Source organism: Myxocyprinus asiaticus, chromosome 16 (assembly GCF_019703515.2).
Source record: "Myxocyprinus asiaticus isolate MX2 ecotype Aquarium Trade chromosome 16, UBuf_Myxa_2, whole genome shotgun sequence".
Taxonomy (NCBI): domain Eukaryota; kingdom Metazoa; phylum Chordata; class Actinopteri; order Cypriniformes; family Catostomidae; genus Myxocyprinus; species Myxocyprinus asiaticus.
In genome coordinates this window covers 17,499,799-17,520,871 of record NC_059359.1, presented here as the reverse complement: position 1 = coordinate 17,520,871, position 21,073 = coordinate 17,499,799, and the positions used below count along the sequence as shown (strand labels likewise).

General features: G+C 40.6%; 2 protein-coding genes across 8 annotated transcripts in view; both read right to left on the bottom strand.

Annotated features, from left to right (window-relative positions):
• The window catches only part of LOC127454182 (clathrin coat assembly protein AP180-like), a 68,008-nt gene extending 62,188 nt beyond the window's left edge, over positions 1-5,820 (bottom strand). Inside the window, exons 1-2 of one of the 3 annotated variants that reach the window (XM_051721195.1) lie at positions 5,176-5,820; positions 4,953-5,089 (exon numbers count right to left, since the gene is read on the bottom strand). In XM_051721195.1, coding sequence (XP_051577155.1) covers positions 4,953-5,082 — 130 coding nt within the window. In that variant the 5' untranslated portion in view covers positions 5,083-5,089; positions 5,176-5,820. Of the gene's footprint in view, positions 1-4,952 lie in introns of all 3 variants that reach the window. The other 2 variants (XM_051721197.1, XM_051721198.1) reach the window with 2 other exon arrangements.
• Positions 5,821-8,198: 2,378 nt separating this feature from the next.
• Positions 8,199-21,073, bottom strand: part of LOC127453907 (protein dopey-1-like) — a 32,422-nt gene continuing 19,547 nt past the window's right edge. For 3 of the 5 annotated variants that reach the window (XM_051720671.1, XM_051720672.1, XM_051720673.1), the window contains 18 exons: positions 20,614-20,725; positions 20,213-20,395; positions 19,721-19,846; positions 19,477-19,611; positions 19,299-19,354; positions 16,454-16,558; positions 16,264-16,330; positions 15,438-15,582; positions 15,249-15,328; positions 14,765-14,874; positions 14,406-14,555; positions 13,612-13,673; positions 13,301-13,453; positions 12,722-12,858; positions 12,464-12,519; positions 11,776-11,940; positions 11,104-11,233; positions 8,199-8,815 (listed from right to left, as the gene is read on the bottom strand). In XM_051720671.1, coding sequence (XP_051576631.1) covers positions 8,513-8,815; positions 11,104-11,233; positions 11,776-11,940; positions 12,464-12,519; positions 12,722-12,858; positions 13,301-13,453; positions 13,612-13,673; positions 14,406-14,555; positions 14,765-14,874; positions 15,249-15,328; positions 15,438-15,582; positions 16,264-16,330; positions 16,454-16,558; positions 19,299-19,354; positions 19,477-19,611; positions 19,721-19,846; positions 20,213-20,395; positions 20,614-20,725 — 2,275 coding nt within the window. In that variant the 3' untranslated portion in view covers positions 8,199-8,512. Of the gene's footprint in view, positions 8,816-11,103; positions 11,234-11,775; positions 11,941-12,463; positions 12,520-12,721; positions 12,859-13,300; positions 13,454-13,611; positions 13,674-14,405; positions 14,556-14,764; positions 14,875-15,248; positions 15,329-15,437; positions 15,583-16,263; positions 16,331-16,410; positions 16,559-19,298; positions 19,355-19,476; positions 19,612-19,720; positions 19,847-20,212; positions 20,396-20,613; positions 20,726-21,073 lie in introns of those variants that run through there. The other 2 variants (XM_051720674.1, XR_007899466.1) reach the window with 2 other exon arrangements.

Here is a 21,073-nt window from a genome sequence, read left to right as displayed (position 1 = left end):
AGAGTTAGAGTCTGTCATATATCTCCAAAGATTCTAAACTCATTAGACATAATGAATATCTATCAATATACTTTTGATGTTTGAAACTGAAGAGTGATATGGTCTGAGCTTGACACCCTGCCCAGTTTTTCTGGCCCCACATGGGCATTCTATCCCCATTGTTTGTCTCCAAAAATAGCATCAACAAGGACTGATAATGCTCTGATACAGCTGGCTGATCCACGCTTGAAGAACCAGATGCCTATGAATATTTTTAATTCCATGCCCTTGATTATAGTTGGTTGACTCATCAATAAAAATACCACGTGCATCCAGAATGTGATGATGCAAAACAAAGCAGGACTGACAAAATAACTACTCAGCAGCCGTCACAAACAACATTAGCCGTGTTTCCACTATCAGGCCAAATAAGGCCATGCCAATGCATGCCAGTGCCAATTGCATTCCCACTGTCACTTCCGGGGTTTCATCATTCCTCCTCAGGGCTTCCTGGGGAGCAACGGCCGATTACCCTTGGGCCCAAGAAGGCCAACTTGGGATTGAGGCGGGGTCAGTGTCAAAGGCAGAGTTTTGCTGAGTCAAGTCAGAGGTTTCAGCACCAAGATACTAATTTTCCAATCTTTAATATCTAGCTACCAGTTTACCTCAACAGATCAATAGAGAACGGAGAACTGTCAGTATTGGTCAGTAGATGAAATCAGGGCTCTGCTGAATATTTGGGCTAAAGAAAATGTGCAATGTAAGGTCAGTGGGATCTGCTGAATTGAAGATGTGATTAAGTTTATTGTCACAGAACTTTCTAAGGGGCCGTTTACACGACAACATTTTCAACTAAAAACGGAAAACTTTTTATGCGTTTTGGCTATTCGTTTACACGACAACAGCGTTTTGGGGCCTGAAAACGCGAACTTTTAAAAACGGGTTTCAAAGTACAAGTTTTTGAAAACAATGCTGTTATTTTCTCCTTGTAAACATACAAAAACCCGAATTTGTGAAAACGACGACGTCATGCGCTCGCGTATTACGTGTTCAGTCTATTGGCATGCGCGAGACATTCAAAACTACAATGGCGGCCTACAGGACTGTGTTTGTGCTGCTCAAGATTTTGAGTTTATTGACCCTTCTCCAGCAAAGTGTAGATTTACTGCATCACTACTACGACCAGCGATCGCCATCTTCATTGTTTGTATTCACCACTCTGTGGAAGAATGCTTATGTACGCAGGCACGTAGTGTTTCTTTACAAAGTGACATCGCCAACTACTGGCCTGGCATGCATAATACATATTTTTTAGTCGTTTTTGCAGATCCATGTGAACGGGGATCGTTTTGACAATGTTGTCGTCTGTACGCGAAACTTTTCAAAAATGCAAAGGAAAAACTTTTCCGGTTTTAGTACATCGTTGTCGTGTAAACGTACCCTAAGTTGTGTATCCATCGCACAATGATACAGGTTCGGGAATTCATTTAGAAGGCTAGTTAGTCTCCAGAGTCTGATACCTCAGTATGAATTCCTCTCTTGCTTGTGAAATGGGCAGGGTGTGTGACGCTCGCACCTGAAAAGCATATTAAGGGCGGGTTTTAGGGCAACACAGCGGGGCTATTGATTGGAATGCAGATCAATTTGACCCCTGCTGACCAGTTTGGCTCGCACTGGACCGACACTGGAAAAGTGTCTATTATGTTCACATTTAATCCTGATCATTGACCATCCTGACATTGCTAGCATTGAAAGCATGTTTTCCACAAAATGGTGTTAGATAAATGAATGTCACTACATTAGATAAAGGTAGTACAACACATTTCACACAAAACATTTCACAAACAGAAGTTTGTTAGGTTTTAAATGATGAAACAATAGATATACTGTTTGAAATGAAGATAAAATATATTTGGTTGCTTTTTGGTTGTTGGAACATGTCCAAAGTTAATCTGATGAACTACACATGTGATTACTCTGCTAGGACACTTACAGCTGTATGTCACTTGAGGGGAACTGATTTCATACTTTCACAAAAACTACCTTGGGACTAGTTGGTTAAATGCAAAAATGGCTTATAAAAGTGAAGTTACTTCTGACAAAAGGTCTAGCATCATTTGTTTGCAGATGCCACTTAGTTTGAGATTTTTTTTTATCTAACTGCAATGACATTCATAAATTTTATGAATGAAAGTGTCACTTAAGTGTTCAAATACACTTCGGGGCGACTATGGATCATCTGATTCTTCTGGTGTGCCTTTATTAGGCAGAGAGTTCCACAAATAGAGGCCTGATTTAATGCAGCATTTAGAATGCCCAAAATATGCCTTTAGAAACCTCTCTCTATCCCCAAAATCACCTAAACATACTCACACATCTGTTCTGTCTTCCTTGCCTGAGGAAATCAAATTAATGCAATGTTTATGTGGCCTGGTGAGGGTTTGGAATCATCAGAAGTGAGGTGAGAAAAATAGGCTCTTCATGCCCCAGCAACACAATCTTCCCAGACTCCCACACGGGCTTGCCAGCTTCCTGCTGTACTCTCTGAGAACTGTTCTTGTTTTTGAGACTATTACTGTTTCTGTTTAATCTTTCTGGTATATCCATGTAGTAAAATGCAAAACACATTGATTTCATCATTATGCTCATCCTCTCGCACTCTAATACTCTTTTTAGTTACAAAACAGTATGTTATGACAAAAATCATCTGAATTTCAGAGGAAATATGATACTTCGCAATACTGGCATAATGTTATTGAAATAAATGTGTACAGTGCACAATGGGAGGGGAACCGATGAGTCAGCACATTAAGGGACATTAAAGCAATTGCTGGCAAATAGTGTGTTATTTCCGGGTGGTTGAGATGACTGAAAGCAGCAATAAGAGTGAGCTCAATGATGCACACAAAATAAAACTGATCAAAATAAAACTTGCTTGGACAATCACAGACTATGATTGTGATTTTGTCCTGAGTCATGCAGTTTAGGTGCTTATCTCTCTCTGGTTTAATTGACATGTTCTGGTGACCAATACTCCTCTGAGACAGATGTGGGTGTGTCACAATGCTTAGGAGCCTGGGACACCTGCCACAAATGGAAAGCCTTTTGTGATGCTGATCAGGTCTGTTTGAAAGCCATTGATTTAAGGGCCCGACAGAAGCACAACGTGCCAGATTTCAAAGAGACAGTGCTCAAATTTCAACATGGGCCAATTTGAAAAGCCTGGTACACAATTTCCAATACTATATTAACTTTCAATGCATATAAAATGCACTTTAATACACATTTAAAGTGCTCAATTCTTCTTTCAGATCATTTAAATTTGAGAGATGGCTAGTCTGTTTTGTGCAGTCCAAGATCTATAAATTCATCTTTCACTACTAGAGGTCTAGGTAAACAACAGGCATATTTTTCAATCTGTAGTTTAGGTGGGGAAATTCCAAATTTTACGTGCACGTGTTGAGATCTTGAGTTTTAAACTTCAGAATATCAAAGGGCCACCTGCAAATGTTCCACTTAAAGGAAGTTCACCCCCCAAAAAAATAAAAAATAATAATAATTATCAGACCCAATCATATAAAGGGTTACTTCAGCCAAAAAATTAAAATGCCATCCCAGATGTGTATGACTTTCTTTCTTCTGCAGAACACATACTAAGATTTTTAGAATATATCAGCTCTGTAGGTCCATACAACGCAAGTGAATGGTGATCAAATTTTGAAGCTCCAAAAATCACTTCCTGTTAAAGCTGAAAAATGGTAGTCCATAAGACTCCAGTGGTTTAATCCATGTTTTTTGAAGCGATCCAATCAGTTTTGGGTGAGAACAGCCCAATAAAATCACTCCATTTCTACTGTACAAATTGCCATTACAGTCTCTAGACACAATGATTTCAAGCACGATTACACTTTCCTAGTGCTTGATGCATGTGCAGAACACTAGATGGCACTAGGAAGTGTAATTGAGCTCAAAAATCATGATCGCCAAAGATTTATAGTAAAAAAGGAGTTACATTTTGGTCTGTTCTCACCCAAAACCGATTTGATCGCTTCAGAAGACAAGTCATATGGATTACTATTATGCTGCCTTTATGTGCTTTTTGGAGCTTCAAAATTTTGGTCACCATTTACTTGCATTGTGTGGTCCTACAGAGCTGAGATATTCTTCTAAAATCTTCATTGTGTTCTGCAGAAGAAAGAAAGTCACACATCTGGGATGGCATGACTGAGTAAATGATGAGAGAAATTTCATTTTTGGGACAACAATTCCTTTAATGCTCATTGTGACATCCTCCAATTTGACCTGTAAATGAAACATTTATAATTCAGCTGGGGTGAATCTGAGAGGCAGGGAAAGCACAGAACCATGCTCGACCACATCAATGAAGTGCAATTATATTAAATTTGGAACACAGGAAAGACCTATAACATAAAATGTTACAGTCACCACATATATCTTGTGTTTAAAGAGGAATATGAATGCTATAAATGATTAATATTTAGAGAGTGTGTATATGAAAATGCATTTTACAAATGCACGACTTGGATAGTGCATTAAAAAGTCTGTTTCAATGCACAGTGGAAGGTAGCCATGTTATGTACTCATTCTTGTGTCTCTCTACTTAGTGACAGACACGCTGTGAAATGAGGGCCCATTAGTCACAAAGCTACTGCAAAGCTATTGCATATCTCCTTCCTTCAATACTGGCACCATAACAGCACTGTAGGCCTCTCTACCCCATCCAGTGGCATTTGAAGACCTTTGAGGAGCCACATGATGGAAAAACTGGGTTAACTACTGTGTGCAGGTGTGTGGATATACAGGGCACAGTAATAATAATAAAATGATTACTGAATATTATTTAGTGATATTTAAGAAAATTTAAAGGGGGGGTGGTGTTACAAGGCCAATAGACTGACAGAGCAAAAGCATGACAAACCTCAGAGGTGTAAACTGAGCCTGAACCCACTTACATTCGAGATGTTTCTTCTTGGGTGCCATCACCTCATGAGTGGTCGCTTTACACACGGCTCGGGCCACCTCGGATCCCGTGAGGCTGTACTGCGCCGCGGCGATGCGGTCCGTCAAAGTCTGACCCGACATCTTCCTTCTGTGGAGGTAAACTTAAAGAATCAAACGCCCTTTTTCCGTATAAAAGAGACTCGTCGACTTGTTCCAAAGCGTCCACCTACACACCTTAATATGAGGCCTTTAAAATGGATTCTCAACCTCAATTTAAGATAATATTATAGTGTTATTGTTATTCAGGCCAACCTGGGATGGAGTCTTTACCATGGATGATGAGCAAGGTTCAGCTTCATTTATAGTCCAAATATTAAACGGACAAACCTAAAATAATACTATCGTCCGGCTTCTGTATTACTATAATAAATATTTCAGGTCAACGCCTGCGTATCACAACGCTGTCTATTCGCCTCGTGGGGGTGCGGGATCACGTAAGTGAGGCGTAACGATAATTTCAACCGCAAATAATTGCTTAACAAGAGTAAACCGTGAGCTTCGGGGTTATAAAAAGCTAGTTGTATCAAGTCTTCAAAGATATTCCTTGTTTTTTTGCGCGTGGTCTCTGAGGAGGCTGATACGAGGATGGTGGCTCGCTTCAATTGATGCTCGGCTCGAGCAGTCGTCTTTCTCTCCTCCAGATGAAGGATTAATCTGCTTGACAAATCCCATGTACAGTCACCCAAACCTTCAAACGGCTTGCGTTGTTCTCCTCATCTCTAAAGAAACGTTCTCCTTCCTTTTCATTCACCCTGTGGCTATGTCCAGTATCGGACAAATGCTGAACAAGGAGGGTGAAATGCTGCGATAACGTTAAGTCCCTGCTGGAGTCAGTATGTATGTATGTATTTATTTATTTATTTATTTGCGGTATCACTCCGCCCCCGCGCGCATGAGTCAGGTCTACGTCATTAAAAACCCAAATTGCGTTTTACTATCTGCGCCCATTCAGAGCGTCATGTTGTTTAAGCGTCCAGCCGTTTTTCAGCGTCTCGTGCTGGAGCTTCGCGTTTTTAGACCACTCGAGACACCTGAGTTCTGTTACAATGCGTCTATTTTTTTTTTTTTTTTTTTTTTTAGCCTAAGAACGCGTTCGGTCTGAAAGAAAAAGCTAGACGGAGCGCAACGCATGCAACGGAACGCAAGAGTCTCGAAACGCGCTTTTTAAAAGTTTAAGTTCTTTTGTCAAACCAATATTTTGACGTAGGCTACTACGTTTGGTACACAAGTTGACCTTTATTTAATGAAGGAAAAACAGCTGTTGCGCACATGAAACATTTCTGATTCATTCCAAGTCTCCTACTTCCTCTGATATGCAACAATATATATATATATATATATATATATATATATATATATATATATATATATATATATATATATATATATACAGGTGCTGGTCATATAATTAGAATATCATCAAAAAGTTGATTTATTTCACTAATTCCATTCAAAAAAAGTGAAACTTGTATATTATATTCATTCATTACACACAGACTGATATATTTCAAATGTTTATTTCTTTTAATTTTGATGATTATAACTGACAACTAAGGAAAATCCCAAATTCAGTATCTCAGAAAATTAGAATATTGTGAAAAGGTTCAATATTGAAGACACCTGGTGCCACACTCTAATCAGCTAATTAACTCAAAACACCTGCAAAGGCCTTTAAATGGTCTCTCAGTCTAGTTCTGTACGCTACACAATCATGGGGAAGACTGCTGACTTGACAGTTGTCCAAAAGACGACCATTGACATGTTGCACGAGGAGGGCAAGACACAAAAGGTCATTGCAAAAGAGGCTGGCTGTTCACAGAGCTCTGTGTCCAAGCACATTAATAGAGAGGCGAAGGGAAGGAAAAGATGTGGTAGAAAAAAAGTGTACAAGCAATAGGGATAACCGCACCCTGGAGAGGATTGTGAAACAAAACCCATTCAAAAATGTGGGGGAGATTCACAAAGAGTGGACTGCAGCTGGAGTCAGTGCTTCAAGAACCACTACGCACAGATGTATGCAAGACATGGGTTTCAGCTGTCGCATTCCTTGTGTCAAGCCACTCTTGAACACTCTGAAGCGTCTCGCCTGGGCTAAAGACAAAAAGGACTGGACTGCTGCTGAGTGGTCCAAAGTTATGTTCTCTGATGAAAGTAAATTTTGCATTTCCTTTGGAAATCATGGTCCCAGAGTCTGGAGGAAGAGAGGAGAGGCACACAATCAACGTTGCTTGAGGTCCAGTGTAAAGTTTCCACAGTCAGTGATGGTTTGGGGTGCCATGTCATCTGTTGGTGTTGGTCCACTGTGTTTTCTGAGGTCCAAGGTCAACGCAGCCGTATACCAGGAAGTTTTAGAGCACTTCATGCTTCCTGCTGCTGACCAACTTTATGGAGATGCAGATTTCATTTTCCAACAGGACTTGGCACCTGCACACAGTGCCAAAGCAACCAGTATCTGGTTTAAGGACCATGGTATCCCTGTTCTTAATTGGCCAGCAAACTCGCCTGACCTTAACCCCATAGAAAATCTATGGGGTATTGTGAAGAGGAAGATGCGATATGCCAGACCCAACAATGCAGAAGAGCTGAAGGCCACTATCAGAGCAACCTGGGCTCTCATAACACCTGAGCAGTGCCACAGACTGATCGACTCCATGCCACGCCGCATTGCTGCAGTAATTCAGGCAAAAGGAGCCCCAACTAAGTATTGAGTGCTGTACATGCTCATACTTTTCATGTTCATACTTTTCAGTTGGCCAAGATTTCTAAAAATCCTTTCTTTGTATTGGTCTTAAAGTAATATTCTAATTTTCTGAGATACTGAATTTGGGATTTTCCTTAGTTGTCAGTTATAATCATCAAAATTAAAAGAAATAAACATTTGAAATATATCAGTCTGTGTGTAATGAATGAATATAATATACAATTTCACTTTTTGAATGGAATTAGTGAAATAAATCAACTTTTTGATGATATTCTAATTATGACCAGCACCTGTGTGTATATATATATATTTAATTATGGCTCTTATCTTTTTCAAAGCAACGCCACATAAGTTAGAACTGTCCATGTATATAGTTTTTTTTCTTATACAAACAGATGTTTTGTAGACACCACTGGAATCTAATCCAAGAGGAAATGAACATTAGTGCAAATTAGATTAGTTAGGTATGGACATGAGGTCTGCTACAAAAAATAAATTAATTTGAAAAATGTATTTTAATATGATATGTCTCTTTATTAGGCAAATCACTACAATATGGAATGGCACAGTATCTTCATACTATCATAAAGGCTCAAACAAATGAAAGAAATAATCACAGCTGGTCATATTTACAAGTAAAAGACTGTAAATTAAATAGAATAGCTTTTGGAAGAAAAAAAACAATCAGAAAAGCAAAAAAAAAAAATTTACAAACTTCTTTTTTTGTGTTTGTTCTCTTCCGTTTTTTTAAAAGGTGAGGTGTCACCGTTTTGCCATAGCGCAACAGTTTCACTTTTTGTTCATGTCAGGTCACGTTTTAATGAGTCCTTCAAGGAAGTCCTTCTCAACCATCTCCTCAATGTTCTGTCTGGCTCTGCTCCAGAAGACTTTCTGGCTCTCCAGCTTGCCGTCCTTGCCAGGGAATGGGCCGTCGCTGAGAGTAGGGCTGTGGTATGGTCCTGATCGGCTGTTCCCTTTACTGCTGAAGACCTGACTGAGAAGGTTGAAGAAGGGCAGGAGCTGCTCCATGCTGCGGATAATGTAAAGGGTGAGCAGGAGCTGGCCGGGCTCCCAAGACAGAGTTCGAGTGGAGCAGTCCTCCTCTGGATTTTTCTAAAATGAAAATAAAAGTGTTCCATGAGGGCCATAAAATATGCTAGACTCAGGATTATAAAAATATAATTTGTCTAAATCATCTATCAATGGTCCTGCGCTTATGCTGTTAAATGTACATTATGTCAACTGAAGTAATAAGGCCAAGACAACAATAGGATAGAACTGATTACCATAGAAGTGTGTCTCTTTTAAAGGAATAGTTCACCCAAAAGTTACAATACTCTCATCATTTACTCACCCTCATGCCATCTCAGATGTGTATGACTTTCTTCTGCTGAACACAAATTAAGATTTTTAGAAGAATATTTCAGATCTGTAGGTCCTCACAATGCAAGTGATTGGGTTCCAACATTTTAAAGCTCCAAAAAGCATATAAAGGCAGCATAAAAGTAATTCATAAGACTTCAGGACACTGTATTTTAAAGATAATTTTGTATGAATCCAAATAACTTTACAGATTTTTATTGTTAAGGGTTTAAACAATGTTTTCCATGCTTGTTCAATGAACCATAAACAATTAATGAACATGCACCTGTGGAACGGTCATTGAGACACTAACAGATTACAGACGGTAGGCAATTAAGGTCACAGTTATAAAAACTTCGGACACTAAAGAGACCTTTCTACTGACTCTGAAAAACACCAAAAGAAAGATGCCCAGGGTCGCTGCTCATTTGCGTGAATGTGCCTTAGGCATGCTGCATGGAGGCATGAGGACTGCAGATGTGGCCAGTGCAATAAATTGCAATGTCCGTACTGTGAGATGCCTAAGACAGTTCTACAGGGAGACAGGAAGGACAGCTGATCATCCTCGGAGTGGCAGACCATGTGTAACAACACCTGCACAGGATCAGTACATCCGAATATCACACCTGTGGGACAGGTACAGGATGGCAACAACAACTGCCCGAGTTACACCAGGAACACACAATCCCTCCATCAGTGCTCAGACTGTCCGCAGTAGGCTGAGAGAGGCTGGACTGAGGGCTTGTAGGCCTGTTGTAAGGCAGGTCCTTACCAGACATCAATGGCAACAACGTCGCCTATGGGCACAAACCCACCTTCGCTGGACCAGACAGGACTGGCAAAAAGTGCTCTTCACTGACAAGTTGCAGTTTTGTCTCACCAGGGGTGATGGTCGGACTCGTGTTTATTGTGGTAGGAATGAGCGTTACGCCGAAGCCTGTACTCTGGAGTGGAATCGATTTGGAGGTGAAGTGTCCGTCATGGTCTGGGGTGGTGTGCCACAGCATCATCGGACTGAGCTTGTTGTCATTGCAGGCAATCTCAATGCTGTGCATTACAGGGAAGACATCCTCCTCCCTCATTTGGTACCCTTCCTGCAGGCTCATCCTGACATGACCCTCCAGCATGACAATGCCACCAGCCATACTGCTCATTCTGTGCATGATTTCCTGCAAGACAGTAATGTCAGTGTTCTGCCATGGCCAGTGAAGAGCCTGGATCTCAATCCCATTGAGCACGTCTGGGACCTGTTGGATCAGAGGGTGAGGGCTAGGGCCATTCCTCCCAAAAATTTGCAAATGCCTTGGTGGAAGAAAAGGGTAACATCTCACAGCAAGAACTGGCAAATCTGGTGCAGTCCATGAGGAGGAGATGCACTGCAGTACTTAATGCAGCTGGTGGCCACACCAGATACTGACTGTTACTTTTGATTTTGACACCCCCTTTGTTCAGGTACAAATTATTCAATTTCTGTTAGTCATATGTCTGTGAAACTTGTTCAGTTTATGTCTTAGCTGTTGAATCTTTTTATGTTCATACAATATTTACACATGTTAAGTTTGCTGAAAATAAAAGCAGTTGAAAGTGAGAGGACGTTTCTTTTTTTTTGCTGAGTTTATCTTCAGAAGCGATATGATAGGTGTGGGTGAGAAACAGATCAATATTTATGTCCTTTTTTACTATCAGTTCTCCTCCCTACCCAGTAGGAGGCGATATGCAAGAGAAAGTGGAGATTGATAGTAAAAAAGGACTTAAATATTGATCTGTTGCACACCCCGACCTATCATATCGCTTCTGGAGATATGGATTTTACCACTGCTGCCTTTATGTGCTTTTGGAGCTTCAAAATTTTGGTACCCATTCACTTGCATTGTATGGACCTACTGAGCTGAAATATTCTTTTAAAAATCTTTGTTTGTGTTAAGCAGAAGTAAGAAAGTCATACACATCTGGGATGGTATGAGGATGAGTAAATGATGAGAGAATTTTCATTTTTGGGGGAACTACTCCTTTAAGTATACCGTCTGTGGTTGGGTTACCTTGGCTCTTTTTCTCAGCAGCTTGGCCAATCTGACAACATAGGGCTTGAACTCTCTCTGATGGGTCCCCTGTCTGCGGACCTCCAGACCAGAGTCATCCGAGGCTTCAGGCACGAAAGCCCAGCGATACCTGTGGCATAATGCATTTATTATTATTTCCATCAAATTAAATATGCTCAGTATTTATAATGAATTTCTATCCATAAGAAGATTTAAAAAAAAAAAATCTGACTTAAAAGGACGAATAATTTCCACAGTTCTCAGTGCAATCTCGACAATCCATCTAGATGTAATTATTAAGAAAATAGACTGAAGACCAAACCTGAGGCTAGTAATGACAAAGGGAATAGTACTTCCACTAGTTTTAAAATAGTTGTTTAACAAAATTAGTTCTTGCGTCCTGCTAAAACGCATTTAAAACATTAAAACAATGTTTAAAAAAGGGGTGAATACTAGAGGTTTCAATTTCACACTAGTTTTGCACTTAAGCCTAATGACAATTTAGAACACCTGAACTTAGTGGCTGAATCAAGTGCAAAGACACGCTGTATTTAACTGCAAAGTGTATATGCTTGAACTATGCAGATAATAGACAAGGGTTCCAATTTTTATTGTATTTTTTAAAGTTCAAGTCATCTGTGAAGGTTTAAATGCAAGAATGTGAGCACCCACATCTGGAACTGAGGCAGGCTCTCAGAGGGCAGAGCAAGGGCCAGGTCCAGCAGCTTGCAGGCAGATAGATAGAGGTTGAGCCAGTGCTGGCTGTTGTAAGAGGTAGAGAAGCCGTTGCCCCCTGAGTATGTTGTCTCAAGCCCTGCTACTGAGGGGCCTGAGGTCCTAGAGAGATGCCAGAGACATCTATTACTACTCAACATTTATAGCCACCCATAATTTTTAAGTGGATCCAGATAAGACTTCCCAATAAAAATCAGGATTCCCACACTTTTTGACCAGTGCAATTACATGACCTTTTCCATTAATTTGTGATTACTGTATAAGGATGTTTTAAAATCACTTTAATTCAGGCTGGTTCCCTAGACCCATTTCTGAAACGGTTTGACCAATTAATAAAAATAAAATAAAAACTACACAAACTGAACAACATTATGGCTTATGGGAACGTTTTTCTGTACAGAAGACCAATGTCTAGCTGATTAAATATTTTAAAGCAGAGGTGTAGTAGTACTATTTTTTCACTTTTGTTTAATTTTCATATCTTTCTAGGCCTGGAAAATACAATTTAAAAAGTATCTTATATTTCCAGGTTTTCCATGACCATGGGAACCCTGAAAGATGAAAGGGTTGTGAATAGCTGAAATATTAAGTACTGTTATGGATTAAGATACTGATTAATGAATACCTGGTGATGTCCTCATCTGCAGTGAGTTCCTGTTCCATGAGTAAGAACACCTGAACCTGAGAAAAGAACAACATAAACAAGAGGTCCTTGTCACTTCTCAAGCCAGTGAATATGGCTATTTTCTGATTCTACACTAAATAATTACATCCACTGAAATTCTATTATTTCATCAAAGACATGATCTTAAAAGGTGACTTTAGAAAGTTTGTGTGTGTGTGTGTGTGTGTGTGTGTGTGTGTGTGTATGTTGTGTTCTCACCAGCTCAGTGATCATTGTGGGCCAGAGTGAGGTCAGGTGCTGGGGGGACATGCGCAGTAGCAACACTCTGAAGAAGAGGAAGACCTGAGCATGGAGGATAGGAACTTGAGGGAGTCGTAGGCTCTCCACAAGACGCTCTGAAATGACATTAACACGTGTTTGATTTTGAGACTGGACTAGTGAAATCTTCTATTAGCCATTATTTTATTATAAAAAAGCTGGCATGTTAGTAAGAATCCTTGTGTGTCTTAGGGTGCTTACAAACTAAAATAAGATCTGACAGGGTGTTTGATGGATTGGAATGCGTAAGATCTATTTTAAGGGGCAGAGAGAGCTAGGTAAGTTTGAAATAAAGTGGGAATATCTCGTTAAACAGATGCCTACATCCAAATGCACTGCAGCAAAACTTTCGGTGGCATGACAGCATCACTTTTTTTTCCTTTACTAGTTTTCCCTTTTTCATTATTCCTTTACATCCTTGCTACACATAATGCCCATTCACGTCATTCTCTGACAAAGCGTAAACTATAATGTGTAGCCGCTCTTGGGTGGCATGTCTGTTAGTGTGTCTGTGTGTACCTTGGATGTCTGGCAAGTACTTCTGGTACTGGTCCACCTCACTGCTGTAGATGGTGAAGGCCAGTCTTTTGAGTAGCATGGCCCTCTGCTCAAGCTCTGCATCTCGATTGGTAAAAAGACTCAAAGAGCTGCTCTGGGCCACGGCAACTCGTGCTGCACATATACAAACATTAGCAATATTAAGACACAGAATAGGCTTCTACAACATTCACATATAACATTACCACACAAAAATATCAGCAAAATGATAATGATTGAGCAATAAGATGGACATAGCTGGAAGCTCCATTTTGTAGAAAGAGAAGACTCACTCATCAGGTCTCTGAATGTGGTTTTGTCATGAGTCATCAGGTGGTCTATGATTGCTCTCCAGCTGAAAGAGAGAAAGATTTGGTCTACTACGGGTCACAGTACCCTGTAAGTGGCATTAAAGGGATAGTTCACCCAAAAATGAAAATTATCTCATAATTTCCTAACTTTCATGCCATCCCAGATTTGTATGCCTTTCTTTATTCTGCTGAACACACCAAATATTTTTAGAAGAATATTTCATCTCATTAGGTCCATACAATGCAAGTGAATGGTGACCAGACCTTTCAAGCTCCAAAAATCACATAAAGACAGCATAAAAGTAATCCACATGACTCCAGTGGTTTAATATGTCTTCTGAAGCGATGCAATCATTTTGGCTGAGAAACAGATCAATATTTCAATCCTCTTTTACAATAAATCTCCACTTTCACTTTCAGAATGTAAAAGTGAATGTGGAGATTTATAGTAAAAAGGGCTTAAATATTGATCTGTTTCTCACCCACATCTGTTATATCGCTTCTGAAGACAGATTTAACAACTGGAGTCATGTGGATTACTTTTATGCAGTGTTTATGTGATATTTGGAGCTTGAAAAGGACCGGTCACCATTCACTTGCATTGTATGGACCTACATAGCGGAAACATTCTTCTAAAAGTCTTTGTTTGTGTTCAGCAGAAGAAAGAAAGTCATACACATCTGGGAGGTCTAGTAAATTATGAGAGAATTTCCATTTCTGGGTGAACTATTCCTTCCAACCAGGAGAAAGGAGATGTTTTACTGGATATCACTCACTGGCTGACGCATGAGGAGTCCATCTGGAAAAATGTATGGTCCATAAAGAGGTCGAAGGCTTCTTTCTTCCAGGCCCTCCGGGTGTACTGATATCCACTGAGGCTGCTCAACAGCTGTATACATGCACGATAACTGGGGGTGTTATGAGCACTGTGGAAAAGAAAGTCAGAGCATCAAGATGGGGCAAATTTTGATCCCTCAAATTCTCTAAATGTGCAACTCTAAATGCTCATTTAGATTAATTGATAACTATACACTTCCAATGACAAAATCCAAGCCAAATGAAGTGGCATTTGGGTCTAATTAATTGTGATATCCTCATCCTGTGTCTACAGTGTTGGGTGTTGAAGGGCAAGTACCTATGGTTGCGCAGGTAGGGCACCACATAATGCATAAGGTTGACCAGCAGGGGGATCACCTTCTCCTTTTCATCACTGTAGAAGACCATATCTAACAGGTGGGCCAACACCTGCAGGAAAGGGAGACTGATTTAAACCATCCATGCAACTAGAGTAACAGTGATTTAACCCAAAGACAATCATGCTACTCTATGCAACACATCAAAGCAAGCAAATCAGCACAAAAGCAATGACAAAGTAGATCCAGAGAGCACAATCTCTTATGAAGAAAGTGGTTGAAGCTCAGCTGACCTATGAGTGTTCTTAGATCCCAATGCCACATTCAAGTTTTCTCATAAATTATATCCAATACCAAAACTACTTTTCATGGATTGAGTATCTTATTAGGACTTTAATTTCTAGGTTTGCTTGGTTATGGTGCTGGATTTGGTCTTGTTGTGTATTTAAAGGTGAATAAAGTGTGGACGTGACATTCTGTGTTTACCTCAGCCAGCAATGTGAGGGCGTGAACGCTGTACACAGATGGAGTGAAGCTGGAGGCCTCCATCACTGTAAGCATTAGATCTGAAATGCACACACTGGTTAGTGAGAGACTCACCATACACTCATGCAGATGTGCGTGCTAACAGTGAATCACAGTGACTATATCAGATAGACACATATAGTCACTGACCTTCGACATCAGCCTCCAGATTGGCCCCATCCACCATGATCTGAGGGGAGGGTTTGACCTCCAAGTTTTTCCTCAACCATGTGGTCTGTTCTAAGGAGGAGCCAGCGATTGTACCAATGGCCTCTACAATCTTATGGGTCACATCCTGAGAATTGTTTTAGGAACATTTTTGATTCAATGTAAATATATCAAGGAACATTAAAGTGAAACAGCTGAAGCTGATACACTGTTCTTAGCACGAATGGTCCTGATAGTATTTAAAGTGCCTCTCTTAATTTATGATACTGTCAGATTTGCAGACAAAAAGTTTCTAGTCGATAACATTAGTAAATGCTTTAGATCTTATGAACTAACAATGAAAAAATTTTTTACAGCCTTTATTAATCTTGGTTTATGTTCATTTATAAATGTGCAATTGTTCATTGTTAGTTCATAATGCATTAACTAAGTTTGTACTAGTATATGTTTAATCATTTTTAGTTCATGTTAACTAATGTAAACGCATACAACCTTATTGTAAAGTGTTACCGAAAATAATATTTTTGAGAAAGAGGTTTAATGCAGTTCTTACAAAAAGTACTGTGGCGGCTACATGGCACAGTGATGGTAACAGATGGGAATGCCATGCTATTTATAATAGTACTACAGTATATTCATATATTATGGTATTTACATGGTACTCTAAGGTACTTCCAAGAAATTTCATAATATATCCTTGTGTAGTGTCCAAAAACAATGGTATTATCATGAAACCTTGTTGAAAAAACATGGTACGTTTTAGACAGTAACAGCACAGGTTGACTGGTGAATGTGAGATTCTGCTTACCTGTAACTCTCGCTGGTCCTTCTTGTTCTCTAGTGTGGGATTCTTTAGGATAAACTCGTTCAGAACCCTAAAGAAAGTATCAAATAAATTTTGGAAATCTAATCCTGTAACCATAATCTTAGAAGAGGAGCAACAGATTGGATGTACTTCGAAATGAAAGAATGACTGGGCTAGGATCTGTGGCATATACCCAAGTATAAGGAACTGTCCAGGAGCGGGCAGACTGAGCTGCACAGACTCCTTCAGCAATGCCAAGAGTGATGGCCAGCTATCAACCAGACTAGACACTGGAATCCTGAAGGAGACAAGACAAGGGCAGTGAGATTGGCAGTGTAATTACTACAATACACACAACTCACTTGGCACAAACTGATATCAGAATCAGTATTTGCTTACACATACAAGGAATTTGTCTTGGTGACAGGAGCTTCCAGTGTACAACAATACAAAAACAATACAAAAACAGCAGCAAGACATAGATAATAATAAAAAATAAAAACGAATTATACACATACATACATACACACATACACATGGGTAGTACAAATCTAATACAATCTGTTATGTACAGTGCAAATACAAATCTGTTATGTACAGTGCAAATGTATTTATTTTTTTTATTTTTTTATTCTTCAGAGGAATGAAATGGCAGAAGAGGTTGTATGTGTTGGATAAATATAAAAAAGACTAAACTGTGTATTGCACATAGTTATTGCTCAATGGGGCAATTTAACTGTTCATGAGATGGATAGCCTGAGGGAAAGAACTGTTCCTGTGGCTGATGGTTCTGGTGCTCAGAGCTCTGAAGCGTCGGCCAGAAGGCAACAGTTCAAAAAGGTAGTGGGCAGGGTGAGTGGGGTCCAGGGTGATTTTTCCAGTCTTTTTCCTCACTCTGGAAGTGTATAGTTCTTGATGGGGGGTCAGGGGACAACCAATAATCCTCTCAGCAGTCCGAACTGTCCTTTGTAGTCTTCTGATGTCTGATTTCGTAGCTGAACCAAACCAGACAGTTATTGAAGTGCAGAGGACAGACTCAATGACCGCTGAGTAGAACTGAATCAGCAGCGCCTGTGGCAGGTTGAACTTCCTCAGCTGGTGAAGGAAGTACAACCTCTGCTGGGCCTTTTTCACAATGGAGTCAATGTGTGTCTCCCACTTTAGTGAGATGGTAGTGCCCAGGAACCTGAATGACTCCACTGCTGGCACAGTGCTGTTTAGAATGGTGAGGGGGGTGTCAGTGTTGGGGTGTTCCTCCTAAAGTCCACAATCATCTCCACCGTTTTGAGCATGTTCAGCTCAAGGTTGTTTTGACTGCACCAGACAGCCAGCTGTTCAACCTCCCTTCTGTATGCAGACTCATCGTCATCTCGGATGAGGCCGATGACAGTGGTGTCGTCTGAAAACTTCAGGAGCTTGACAGAGGGGTCCTTGGCGATGCAGTCATTGGTGTAGAGGGAGAAGAGTAGTGAGAAGAGCACACATCCCTGGGGGGCACCAGTGCTGATTGTACAGGTGCTAGAAGTGAGTTTCCCCTGTCTCACAAGCTGCTGCCTGTCCGTCAGAAAGCTGGTAATCCACTGACAGATAGACATGGGAACAGAGAGTTGGTGTAATTTATTCTGGAGTATAGCTGGGATGATGGTGTTGAAAGCCAAACTGAAGTCCACAAAAAGGATCCTTGCATATCTCCCTGGTCTGTCCAGATGTTGCAGGATATGATGCAGTCCTGTGTTGACTGCATCATCCACAGACCTGTTTGCTCGATAAGCAAATTGAAGGGGATCTAGAAAGGGTCCAGTGATGTTCTTCAGGTGGGCCAACACCAGTCTCTTAAATTATTTCATGACCACAGACGTCAGGGTGACAGGTCTGTAGTCATTAAGTCCTGTGATTTTTGGTTTCTTTGGGACAGGAATAATTATTGAATGTTTGAAGCAGCATGGGACTTCACACTGCTCCAGTGATCTATTTAAGATCTGTGTGAAGATGGGGGCCAGCTGGTTAGCACAGAATCGAAGACACGCAGGTGAGACGCCATCTGGGCCTGAAGCTTTCCTCGTCTTTTGTTTCTGAAAGATGCAGCTCACATCATCTTCACAGATCTTAAGTGCAGGTTGAGTAGCAGGAGGGGGGAGGAGGGGGGTTTCAGGAGGTGTTGGTGTTTGTGTGAAGTGAAGGTCAGAGTGGGTGTGGGGTGTGAGATTGGGCCTTTCAAATCTGCAGTAGAACACATTCAGGTCGTCAGCCAGTTGTTGGTTCCCTACAGGTTGGGGGTAGGAGTCCTGTAATTTGTGAGTTGTTTCATGCCACTCCACACTGATGCAGGGTCGTTCTCAGAGTATCTTCTTTTAGCCACTCTGATTTCCTTGTTCAGTGTGTTCCTGGCCTGATTGTACAAGACTTTATCCCCACCCCTGTAAGCATCCTCTTTGGCCTGACGAAGCTGCCTGAGCTCTGCTGTAAACCACAGTTTGTCATTGTTGAACTTTAAATAAGTCCTAGTAGGAATGCACATATCCTCACAGAAACTGATATATGATGTAACAGTAGCTGTGAGCTCGTCCAGGTCTGTGGCTGCAGCCTCAAAAACACTCCAATCAGTGCAGTCAAAGCAGGCTTGTAGTTTAGAATGGTGGTCATTGTTCGAATGCCCCGCCGACGGAGTTTGACCAGCGCACCGGCTCGTCTCCCTCGCCTGCGTCTCTTGAATAGCAGAGCTGCGCCCCCAACTAAAATGTCTAGCAAAACGTCTGAATATTCGAAAACCGGGAAAAGATTGTCTGGTATATGCTGTCGAATGTTCAGCAGTTCGTCTCTGTTAAAACTGACTGGAAAAAGATTACTAAAAACAGGACAAACAAACAAAAACAACAAAAGAACTGAGGAGCTCCACACCGAGGCAGCCATCCGCGGCGCCATCATGATGATATAATTATGTGTGGAATGAAAGGAAGCAGGTTAAAACTCCATCCAGAAACAAGGTATGAACAACACCAAAAGTAATAATCTGATATAATTATAGTTGATTAACTCACCTTTGCACATAGGCATAGAAAAACTGAAGCATGCAGACTTCCAGGGAAAGATGCTTCTGTGAAATGAAGAAATACTAAGGTTAGTCTACAAAACCATCTACAAAAATTACAACAGAATCAAAACAATCAGACTACTGAAGAAGACACAAGTGCCATAAGGAAATGTTGGAAACTACACCTTCTCTTTGGCAATGGCAGGGGGTTGCTTTAGGACTTCCTTCACTGTCTGTATCACCGTCTCAGTTCGCATAGCACTTACTGAACGAACAAGTTCCACAAGGAGAAGCTGTTCTTCACTCGCAGTGGGAATTACCTTAAATACATATAAATCCATGCATAAAAGTAAGAAAAATCATATCTCAGGAAGTGTCAGGCTTTCTGAGATAATGAAGGAAACAGATGACTTTTGGTGTTGTTCATACCTTGTTTCTGGATGGAGTTTTAACCTGCTTCCTTTCATTCCACACATAAGCAATAGCAGCCATGAAGTGAGCTCCATGATTCATTGAGATTGGTCCCAGCAGCTCTAGAATTTGCTGCCTGAGATTCTGTGAACAGCAAGTTAAATAATTTCTAGTACACAAAGCACATGGACTACAGGCAAGATCATTGTGCAGGTTTTAACAGACCTTAAACTTCTGTCGTCTTTTACTCACCCTGATGTTGTTTTAAACCTTTATGACTGACTTTTTTATATGGAGCCTAAGACATCATTCACTTTCATTGCATATTTTTTCCATACAATGAAAGTAAATAACTTAGGCTGTCATCCTGGCTAAAATCTCCTTTTGTGCTCCACAGGAGAAAAGAAAGTCATATGGGTTCAGGAACAACATGAAGGTGAGTAAATAATGACAGATTTTTGGGTGAACTATCCCAAAACACCAAAACGCTGTCCAGTCTCCTCATGGTACCTTTGTGGATCCTAGGTTGATGTTGGAGGTGGAGCAGGCAGAGGCCACGGTCGGCCTGTCAGAGTTGTCAGCCAAATATAGGACACCCCACAGCAAGGTTACAGAGGACATGATGGTGTGCAAGATGGAGAGAATTCCTGCCCGGGCCTCTGCAAGGTGCTTCTGATCTACATTTGCCTGGGGCTGAAGAATAAATGCACATAAGCATGAAGAAAAATTACAAAATCATATGATTAATTCATGCTAAACACAAAATTATAGTATTTTTATGTCCATTAGTTTAATTATTTTCTATATTAAATAAGCAAAGCAATTATAGGTAAAATATTGGGCTGACAAAAAAGCCTTTGCAGATTACATTGCCGTGGGCTGCAACACGCATGGCTTACTAACCCCCTCACCTGGTGATATTGTGATGTTGGGTCTAGCAGACAATAATGGATTATGGCTGTCATTCCTTCTAGTACAGTCAGAATCAGGTCTGGAGGAATACACAGTGCCATCCACTGGGGCCTAGGAATATGATACACAGCGTAAACATACACAAATCAGCTCACTTTCATAAATAAAAAATTGCTTCAAGAGTGAATAATACTCAATAGAATGCAATACATGAGCTGTAGCTGATAGTGAACAGTGCCCTCTTGTGGATGTTAATAAGCCTTTACTGCAATATAAAGGGACAGTTCGGCCAAAATTTTTACTTCTGTCATCATTTCCAAACTCATGACTTTTTTTCCCCCCCATGACACACAAAAGAAGATGTTAGGCCGAATGACAGCCTCAGTCATCATCCACTTTCATTGCATCTTTTTTCCATACAGTGAAAGTGAATAGTGACTCAGGCCGTCATTCTGCTTG